The sequence below is a fragment of the Alligator sinensis genome, unplaced genomic scaffold (assembly GCF_000455745.1).
Source record: "Alligator sinensis unplaced genomic scaffold, ASM45574v1 scaffold673_1, whole genome shotgun sequence".
Classification (NCBI taxonomy): Eukaryota; Metazoa; Chordata; order Crocodylia; family Alligatoridae; genus Alligator; species Alligator sinensis.
Genome location: NW_005842829.1, coordinates 371,333 through 381,283, shown reverse-complemented (window position 1 = coordinate 381,283; position 9,951 = coordinate 371,333). Strand labels below are relative to the sequence as shown.

General features: G+C 66.1%; 1 protein-coding gene across 1 annotated transcript in view; it reads left to right on the top strand.

Moving 5' to 3' along the window:
- The window catches only part of OBSL1 (obscurin like 1), a gene marked incomplete at its 5' end in the record, with an annotated part of 25,170 nt that overhangs the window by 7,013 nt on the left and 8,206 nt on the right, over nucleotides 1-9,951 (top strand). Inside the window, 10 exons of the mRNA XM_025191527.1 lie at nucleotides 206-478; nucleotides 2,545-2,817; nucleotides 3,291-3,563; nucleotides 4,130-4,405; nucleotides 5,050-5,322; nucleotides 5,855-6,133; nucleotides 6,945-7,220; nucleotides 7,718-7,993; nucleotides 8,072-8,347; nucleotides 9,776-9,947. Of these exons, the coding sequence (XP_025047312.1) occupies nucleotides 206-478; nucleotides 2,545-2,817; nucleotides 3,291-3,563; nucleotides 4,130-4,405; nucleotides 5,050-5,322; nucleotides 5,855-6,133; nucleotides 6,945-7,220; nucleotides 7,718-7,993; nucleotides 8,072-8,347; nucleotides 9,776-9,947 (2,647 nt within the window). The remainder of the gene's footprint in view (nucleotides 1-205; nucleotides 479-2,544; nucleotides 2,818-3,290; nucleotides 3,564-4,129; nucleotides 4,406-5,049; nucleotides 5,323-5,854; nucleotides 6,134-6,944; nucleotides 7,221-7,717; nucleotides 7,994-8,071; nucleotides 8,348-9,775; nucleotides 9,948-9,951) is intronic.

Sequence of the window (9,951 nt, the reverse complement as noted above, 5' to 3'; positions counted from 1 at the left end):
CATAGCCCCCCCTGCTGGGCACCCCCCGTCCCCCAGCACAGCTCCCCTGCCCCACCGCCCTGCAGCACAGCACCCGTGGTGCTGCCCTGGGCACTGGTGCCGGAGCTGCCTGCCAAGGAGAAGCCCCAGGCTGAGCCCCCCCAGCAGCAAGGGACTTGTCTAGGCCCTGGGCACCCCGGCTGAGCCCCTGGTTTCCCCCCACTAGAGCCGCCTGTGCGGGTCATCAGCTCCAACAAGGCGGCGATTCACGTGTATGCGGCGTTGGAGCGCGTGGAGCTGGTGTGCGAGCTGTCCCGCCCCGACGCCCCAGTGCAGTGGTACAAGGACGGGGTGGAGGTGGAGGAGAGTGAGCGGCTTATGCTGCAGCGCTCGGGGCCCTGCTGCCGGCTCGTCCTGCCCTCGGCCCAGCCGCCGGACACGGGCGAGTACGTGTGTGACGCGGGCGGTGACTCCGTCTTCTACAATGTCTCCGTCGCAGGTCAGTGTATCCCGGTGCAGGCACCCCATGTTTGCTTTTCGTTGTGCTGGGGATTTGGGGGGCCTGTTACATTCTTCTTGCCACTTCTGCGGCTCCTTTCCCCTCCTGCCTGCCTTGTTCTGTCTGCCTGGAAACGTTTCTGTCTGTCTCGCTCGCTCCTGGCCTGGGCTTTCCCTCGTGCCCTTTCTGTTCTGCTCTGGCTTCTACCGCAGCACGTCCTCTGATGCCCCCAGGCCCCGCTTGCTCTTGTGGCCTCCTCCACCATCTGTGCCATTGAGGCTTATTCATGGCCATCCTGCAGGTGCCCAAAGGGTCATGATCCCACATAGACAACCCTGGCTGGTGCTAGTTAGGACCCAGTGCTGCCGGAAGGAGCTGAGCCAGCAGCAGTGAGAGACGGGGACACTGTGGCATGAGGAGTGGAAAAGAGAACTTAGCAGTACTGGCACCAGGTGGAGGTAGCTGATAGAGGAAGCTAAAGGATCGTGCCAGCGTTTAGGGAGGGTAAAAGAGACAGGGCAGAGAGCCATAGACCTGCTCGCCCGGTGCTGACCCTGACACCGCAGGAGAGCATTGTTTGGACACTAGGAATGAGCTAGAGACTGGCAGCACGGTCGGTGCCGGCTGGCCTGGGTCATTGCCGCACGGGTAGTTGCCTGGGTCATTGCCATCTGTCTCCCAAGGGCAAGGGCCTTTGGTGATGTGTTTATTGAGCCAACTGTACAGTGGGGAAAGGTGGTAGACGGGCTCTGGGCACACGGTTCCTGCGCGTGGGGGCAAGGGGCCTGGCTGCTCCTTTAGGGCTGGGAGCCTGGGTCCGACAGGCAGAAAACAATGGGGCCACGAGGGAGGCGGGAGATGTGGGGGCCAGGACAGCCACAGGGCCCCTGGGAGGGGGATGGGATCCTGAGCAGGAGCAGGGTCCGGCTGCCGCCGTGTGCGGCACGGCTGGGAGCACAGGGCTTGTTGCAGAGGCCATGAGGTCAGAAGAGCATTGGTGCCCTGGTGAGAGTGATTGAAGGGCTGGAGAAAAGATGTTGGAAACACAAGGAGCTCGGTCTGGTCATAGGATCCCAGCACCATGGGGTTGACAGGGAGCTGCGGGGTCACATCCAGCCCGAGGCAGGATCAGCCCTGTCCAAACCCACCCAGACAAACCCCGTGTGTGACCTCGGAGCTGCATGACAACATTGCCCCTGACACAGCCTGGGGCATCGCCCCCGTCCCTGTCCTCGGGATACAGGGGGACCGCAGCAGCCAACATCCTGCTGCTGCCAGGGGGGTTGGTGGGCGCTGGAGAAGGCCCAGGCCGTGCCCCCACTGCAGAGGGAGGGGAAACCACCTCTGGCTGGGCCAGGCTGAGCAGGGGGCAAATCCCTGCCTGCCCCCCAAGGCAGCAGGAGCAGGGGGCAAGGGCCTGTAGCCAGGACCCCGCGGGGCTGAATCCCAGCAAGAGCATTGGCACAGCCCCAGCCTGGGATGCAGGCAGCAGCCAGTGCTTTTGGGGGGGCTTCACCCCCCTGCAGCAAGGCGTGGTGGGGAATTCCCTCCCAGCCCCGTGCAGCGCCTACAAAGCCCAGAGGCCTGGGCAGTGCCCGGAGCAGAGCAGCCCAGGGCAGAGCTGGGAGTGACTCGAGCCCTGTTGCTTGGGGGAGCCCTGGCTGGGAGCAGAGGGATGCGGGGCAGGGGGCAAAGCGATCACGGGATCCTGGGCTGGTGCCGAAGCCTCGGTCTCAGTGCAGGCCACAGGCTTGTACAGGGCAAGTGGCTGCGGCTGAGGCTGGATGGAGTCTGGGGTGTGAGGTGCTGGTCACCCGCACTTCTCTGCATGAGTCCAGCTCGGGCACTGGGCCTGGACCTGAGTTCATGCAGAAGCAGCTGAGACCATCACTGCAGTGAGCAGTGAATGCGAGGCCTGAACAAGGGCCCCCTTTACTTCCTGCTCCAAACCCTGGTGCCAGCCAGTCACCCGGCGATGACCCAAATGCTGTGCCATGTAGTGGGGATGTGCTAGAGCTTGTAGGGCAGTGTACGACACTCCCTCTGAGCCCCACGTCCCCCGCCAGAGCCTCCTGTGAGGGTCATCAGCTCCAACGAGGCGGAAGCACATGCGTACGTGGCATCAGAGCGCGTGGAGCTGGTGTGTGAGCTGTCCCGCCCCGACGCCCCGGTGCAGTGGTACAAGGATGGCGTGGAGATGGAGGAGAGTGAGCGGCTCGTGCTGCACCATGAGGGACCCTGCTGCCGGCTCGTCCTGCCCTCGGCCCAGCTGCCGGACACGGGCCAGTACGTGTGCGATGCAGGCGGCGACTCCGTCTTCTACAATGTCACCGTTGCAGGTCAGTGCCCCGCGCCAGTCCTGGGTCCATGCCATGCTGCCCCCCCTGGTATCCCTGGGCCGAGCTGCTGCCGTCCTGGTCCCTCATGTCCCTTCAGCTGCCCCTTGGGGCATCCGGATGAACCCCCTGGGGGCATTGGCACCGCGCTCATGTGTATGAGCTCCTGTCCTGCAGGCCCGGGGCCCTGGGGCAGCCAGGGCATGATGCCCCTTGCTCCATCCCTCTTGCCCCTGCCGCACAGCACCCCCTGCTAGGCACCCCCCCATAGAACAGCGCCCCCTGCTGGGCACCCCCTGCCCTGCAGCATAGGGTCTCTGCTCTGGCACCCTGTGGCACAGTGCCCGAGGCACTGCCCTGGGCATCGCTGCCAGTGCTGCCTGCCAGGAGAGTCCCCAGGCTAAGCCCCCCCCAGCAGCAAGGGACTTGGCCCGGCCCCGAGCACCCTGGCTGAGCCCCTGGTTTTTCCCTGCTAGAGCCGCCCGTGCGGGTCGTCGGCTCCAACAAGGCGGCGACTCACGTGTATGCGGCGTTGGAGCGCGTGGAGCTGGTGTGCGAGCTGTCCCGCCCTGACGCCCCGGTGCAGTGGTACAAGGACGGGGTGGAGGTGGAAGAGAGCGAGAGGCTTGTGCTTCAGCATGAGGGACCCTGCTTCCGGCTCGTTCTGCCCTCGGCCCAGCCGCCGGACACGGGCGAGTACGTGTGCGACGCAGGCGATGACTCCGTCTTCTACAGAGTCACCGTTGCAGGTCGGTGCCCCCCACACTCCTCCGTCCCCTTGCCCTCCACCCCTGCTCCTGCTCTGTCCAGCCTTCCTCTGGCCTGGGGCTGGCGCCTGTCCCGGCTCCTCCTGCCCTCCCATCTGCCATGGTGCCGGCACTGGGGTTGTCTGGGATGGCAGCATCCTTCCCCCAGCACCCGCCTCTCCCTGCCCTGCTTTGATGCCCCAGCCTGGTTCTCTGGCCCTCCCTGCTGATGCTCCAGCAGCCCGCAGGGTCCTGGCTATGGGTCTTGCTTTTCCTCCCGCCAAGGTGGGTCAGATGCGTCTGGGCTCAGGAAGGAAAATGCAATGGTGAGACCGGCACTGACAGCCGGTTTTGCCTTCCCCTGCAGCAGGCAGGTCCTGTGCAAGGATGCCTTGAGCAGTGAGGGGTCAGCTGCCCCCCATCCCCAGCTCCTGCCTGCCTCTCAAAGCTGCCCCAACGCAGCTCTGCTGCTCCTTGCCCTGGAGCTGTCTGGAGCCGGGACAGTCCAGCCCACCCCAGTGGAGACCTCCCACTCCACATGACGTGACGTGGGCTCCTGGTCCCTCCAGCCCCGCAGGTGCGCATTGCCCCGGTGCCTGAGGCCCAGAGTGTGCGGACGGTCCCAGTGGGGCTGCCCCTGCTCCTGGAGTGCGAGGTCTCCCAACCCGATGCCCCTGTGCGCTGGCTCAAGGATGGGGAAGCCGTGCCCGTGGGCGATGTCGTCACTGTCCAGGCGGACGGCTGTGCAAGGAGGCTACTCATCAGCTCTGCCTGCCTCTCACACTCCGGGATGTACACATGTGATGCCGGTGACAACGCAGTGACCTTCACAGTGACTGTGACTGGTGAGCGGGGCTGGAGGCTGGGTCCCTCCAGGGGGTCAAGAGGGGTCCCCAGCAGTGCTGATGGGGCACCGGGAAGCTTGATTGCAGCGTGCCCAGATGTTTGTGTGCAGTGGAGATGCTGCAGTCTTGACCTGGAGCCCAGCCCTTCCCAGGGAGCTCCGGGAACATCTTGGGAGCCTGCACTGGCTCCCAGCCTTGCTGGCCTTGGTTCACTGGGCAACAGGCATGGCACGGAGGGGCTGCCGGCAACCCCGGCAGGGGCTGGGCTTGGAACTGGACCTACCCCATCCTCCATCTTGCTTGGAGGCTGCCTGGGTCCCACCAACCTGGGGGATGCTGACTCTGACAGAGCCAGTCCTTAACCCCTCCTTACCCTGCTGGAGAATCGGCCGTGAACCAGGGAGGCCTGGACAGGGTGCACCAGAGGGATGGACAGCAGGTAGCACCCAAGATGCTGCAAATGCAATGTGCCCTGCAGCTCCCCCAGGCCAGGGCGAGCCATGCCTGTGCACAGCAGATGTGGCAGGTCCTGGCTCTTGTCCCTCCTGGGCCGCCCCTCTCCCCCTTCCGAGCTGCCCTGTGTTGGGGAAGGGTGGCATGGCCCAGCCCCAGGTGCCCCAGCTGCACCCTGTATCCCCTGCCAGAGCCGCCCGTGCGGGTCGTCAGCTCCAACGAGGTGGCAGCACACGTGTATGCAGCATCGGAGCGTGTGGAGCTGGTGTGCGAGCTGTCCCGCCCCGACGCCCTGGTGCAGTGGTACAAGGATGGTGTGGAGGTAGAAGAGAGCGAGCGGCTCGTGCTGCAGCGCTCGGGGCCCTGCTGCCAGCTTGTCCTGCCCTCGGCCCAGCCACTGGACGCGGGCGAGTACGTGTGCGACGTGGGCGGCGACTCCGTCTTTTACAGCGTCACTGTTGCAGGTGCACGAAGCTCCCACGCAGCTCCTTCAGTCGGGGTGAGGGTGGGGGGGCCCGGGGCCCTGTCCTTGGCCTACCCAGCTGGTAGGTCCACAACACCACTCTGTGGGCTCTTCCCGCAGTGCTCTGGGAGTGCCGGCTGCTTGCGGTTCTGGTCATTTGTGGCTCCACCTTTGCTGGAGATTGGATTGAGTTGGGCTGGGCTCAGCCCCATAGGTTGCGTGGTCACTTGTTGGGGTCTCCCTTCATTGCCCAGCCTGCTCTGCAGCCATCTCTGCTGCTGGCACCTGGGCTGCCCAGAAGTCACCGCACCATCAGCCAGGTCCTGGCAATCACTGGCCTCCATTAGACCACCGTGCCCAGGGGAACCGGGCTCCTGGTGGGCAAGGGGCTGGGGAGCTCCAGGGTGAGCCGGGGGCACTCCAGGACCCATAGGAGCCAGTGGGGATGGGTCTCTGTGGGGCAGGGCGTGGGGTGGTGCAGGGTCCCGACCGCATGCAGGCCTGCCCATGCCCCTGTCCCTCTATGTGCCCAGCAGAGCCGCGGGTGAGGATCCTGCGCCCGCAGGAGCGTGTGCTGGAGCTGCGGGTGCTGGTGCTGGAGCGCGTGGAGCTGGCATGTGAGCTGTCTGTGGCGGATGCCCCGGTGCGCTGGTTCAAGGATGGGCTGGAGGTGGATGAGACGGACGACCTGCTGCTGATGGCCGAGGGCACCCGGCGCTGCCTGGTCCTCCCGCGGGCTGGCACCGAGGATGCCGGCGAGTACATTTGCGAGACGCGGGATGAGTCTGTCTCCTTTGACGTCAGGGTGTCTGGTAAGCACATGGCAGGGGCTTGCACAGGGAAGGGTGGTGCTGCCAGGGTCTCCAGCTGCAGGGTCTTTGCCGGTCACCTGGCCAGGGCTCCTTGCACTGGGTATGGCCAGGCTCCCCAGCTATCTCACGACGGTGTTCAGAGGCTTGCCTGCCATTTAGCAGCTGTAGGAGGTACAAAATAAACAGTATGGCCCCTGAGCCACCCTGGCTGCTGACTGTGGTCCCAAGCACCCGTGCCTGTCCTGGCCGAGCCCTCAGGGCCCCGTCCCAACCCCAGCAACCCAGACCCCCACTGTAGCACTTGCCTTGGCTCCACATCAGCAACCCCTGAAGCTATGAGGTCTGGTACGAGCTCGTGGCTCGGGGTCTTGCTGTGTTCCCGGGCTGGGAGCCCTGAGCCAGTTTCTGGAGATGAGGCATTGGGTTGTGTGCAGGCCCCGAGCCTTGCAGCCTGGCGGAGCTGTTTTCCTTGGCTGATGGTTGCGGGGCTGCATTCAGGGAGGGGCGGCCATGGCTTGGGGGCACATTGGTGCTCAGTGACATGGGACTGCTAGCGTGAGCAACCTGTGTCACAGACAGACACATGTGTGCCATGCTTCTTGGGCTCCAACAGGAGCTCAATGCCTCAACCCCCTGGGTCCACACAGCTCCGAGCCCCGGGCGTTCCCAGGTTGGGGTGTTCTGGGCTGGTCGGGAGATGCGTGTTCCCATCCAAATGGCTCCTCCGGGCCGGGCGGCCAGAGCGGGATTGTGGGGCAGCCCTGCTGTCCCTGTGCCCCTGACCTTGCACTGTTCTGGGCTCCCCTTCCAGAGCCCCCGGTGAGAATCCTGAAACCATGGAAAGCCCCCCCAACCCTGCAGGCCTGCACGGGGGAGACGGTGACACTGGCCTGTGAGCTCTCACGCGTGAGTGCATCTGTGCAGTGGGCCAAGGACGGTGCCTGGCTGGAGGCTGGTGGGAGCCTCATCCTGGAGGAGGAGGGGGCACACCAGCGACTGGTCATCCCCGCGGCCGGCCCAGAGCACTCTGGGAAGTATGTCTGCAACGTGGGCAACGATGCCAGGACCTTCACCGTGCAGGTGTCAGGTGAGTTGGACATCAGGTGCCCAGGTCTAGCCTGGAGTGAGGGGTGCTGTGCCCATGACCTCCCTTCCCCGGGCATCCAGGCTGTGACAGCTCAGAGGGGACTGGGGAGGGGGGTGGCCCCAGCTACTGGGTGCGTCACCCAGCACACCGTGGCAGTGCCCTGAGCTGGTTGCTCTTCTCTGCTGCCTCCAGCCCCGCGAGCTCAGGGCTCCTGTTGCTCACCCCCTTCCCCAGCTCCCACCAAGAGCCCTTTCCCTAGCTCCTTCCCACCCAGAGACATTCGGCACAAGAGGTGTCCTGCCCTGGGTCCTCTGCAGAGCGTGAGCCCAGAGCTGGGACCATGCAGCCGGACCCGGGAGAGCACAGCTCAGCCTGGGGATGCTCCAGTAGGAGCATCTATTGCGGGCTCCTAGCTCTCGTCCGCCTGCTACTGTTACTCTCCATGAATCCTGCTCTGCGCTTGCCTGGGCCTCACTGCAGCTGCTTGTCCCTGCCAGACCCGCGGGTGCGGATCCTGGGCCGGGGTGATCTGCAGACCCAACGCCACTGCCGGGCGGGCGAGGACCTGGTGCTGGAGGTGCAGCTCTCACACGCCCATGGGGAGGCCAAGTGGTACAAGGATGGGGAGAAGCTGCAGGACACGGGGCGTGTGCGTGTGGAGGAAGATGGGGCCCGGCGTGCGCTCGTTGTGCTGGGCGTGGAGAGCCGTGACGCGGGCGAGTACCTCTGCGACACCCGCGACGACAGCCTCATCTTCTACGTCACCGTGGAAGGTGAGTCTGGGGTGCGAGAGCCTGGGGGACCCTGGGGCCCACTGCTCCTAGCCCTAAGCCCACCCTTCCCCTGTCCAGAGCCGCCAGTGTCCATCGTGGGGAGTGCGGGGGTGCGGGAGCGGCGCTGCGTGGTGGCTGGTGAGGACCTGATGCTGGCCTGCGAGGTGTCGCGGCCCAACGCTGCGGTGCGTTGGTTGCGGGACGGCCAGGAGCTGGCGCCCGGCGAGCGCGTGCGGGTTGTGGAGAAGGGGTGTCTGCGGCAACTGACCATCCTGAGGGCCCAGCACAGTGATGCCGGCTCCTACATGTGTGACGCCGGCACTGACCAGAGGGTGATGTCTGTGCAGGTGGCAGGTGAGTCGCCGGGGAAGGGGCTGCAGGGTGAGCATTGGCTGCATGGGGCTGGCGGGGGGGAAGCAGCCATGCAGGGCCTGGAGGGGCAGCCCCGGGCACCCGTGGGCTGCAGTGGCCTGTCCCCCACCTTGGTGCTGGCCCTGTGCCGTAGCACTCGGGGTGCTGAGCTGTGGTATGGGGCAGGGCTGCCTTCCCTGCAGGCGCTGCTGGTGCCAGCCCCAGCATGGCCCCGATGCCTGACATGCTGCAGTGCTGCAGGGCTGGGGGGCATGGGCTGGCTGTCTGAGCCCATCCTGCCCGGGGGAGGCAGGGGTGATGGTGGCCCAGGCCCAGGGCGGTGGTGGGGCAGCTGGGTGCTGCAAGGCTGCAGTTGCGCCGGGCCAGGGTGGCCGTGTCAGCGCCAGGTGAGGGATGCCTCTCATAGCTCAGGGCAGCCCTTGGGCTGGTGCTGCGCAGGGGTCAGACCGGCGAGCGCAGGGCCCATCTGTGCAGCCTGGGGGCCTCCCAAATGACAGGCTGCTCTGGCATCCCTGCCGCCCGGCCCTGCACCTGTCGCCTTGTCGCCGGCTCCACGCCAGAGGCCTGGGGAATGTGGCTGCCCCTGTGGCGCCCAGGCTGGGCCCGGTGCAGACACAACCTGGCCCGTGGTGCAGGGAGGGGCCACGGGCTCAGGGCAGGGCAGGGAGACGGGGCGCAGGCGTCCTGCTCCAGGCTGGCCAAGGTCAGGAGCCTCTCCTGTGCCCTGGCACCGTGCTGCAGCAGCTCCTTGGAGCAGGCCATGCCCTCTGCCTCCCCCAGCCGCCGTTTAAATTTAGCTCTGGCCGGCTCCCAGGCGCCGCAGCTCCTGCTGCCCTGCCCAGGGCGGCCTCCTCCCCAGCCTGCCCAGTGCCCCGACAAGGGATGCAGGGGGGCGCATGGGGCAGCAGCCTGCCCGCTCCCGGCTGGCTGGGGGCTGCAGCCTGGCAGCACAGCACAGCAGCGGGGGGGTGGCGGGGACCTGCCAGGGTGCAGGGGCAGGAGAAGCTGCAGCCTCCCTGCCCGGGCTGGGCCTTGGGCAGAGATGGAGGTGCCAGCAGGAGAACCGGGACAGCTCCTGCCCCATCCCGCAGCATCCCTGCTTTTCATAGATTTCATAGACATTCAGGCTGGAGGGGACCTAGGAAGATCTCCGAGCCCAGCCCCCTGCCCCAGGGGCAGGGAGTCAGCTGGGGTCACAGGATCCCAGCAAGATAAACATCCAGTTGACTCTTAAAGGAGTCCAGAGTAGGTGCGGGAATTTTAGAGCGGGGGGGCACAGCTGGGACAGCTCCTGCCCCAGTGCCCACACTGCTGCTGCTGGGAGAGGTGGGGGGCACGGCTGGGAGATCCCCTGGCCCAGGGCTGGGCCACTGCGGGGTGTAGGGCTCACACATCCTGCCGTGCCCCCAGCACCACCCGTTCGCATCCTGAACAAGGAGGAGGCGGCGGTGCCAGTGCAGGCAGTGGAGGGTGACACGGTGACCCTTATGGCCCGGCTCTCCCAGGATGCGGCGCCCGTGCGCTGGCTGCGGGACAGGCGGCCGCTGCGCACCGGGGCCCGGCTCCAGGTGGGCAGCGAGGGGCCG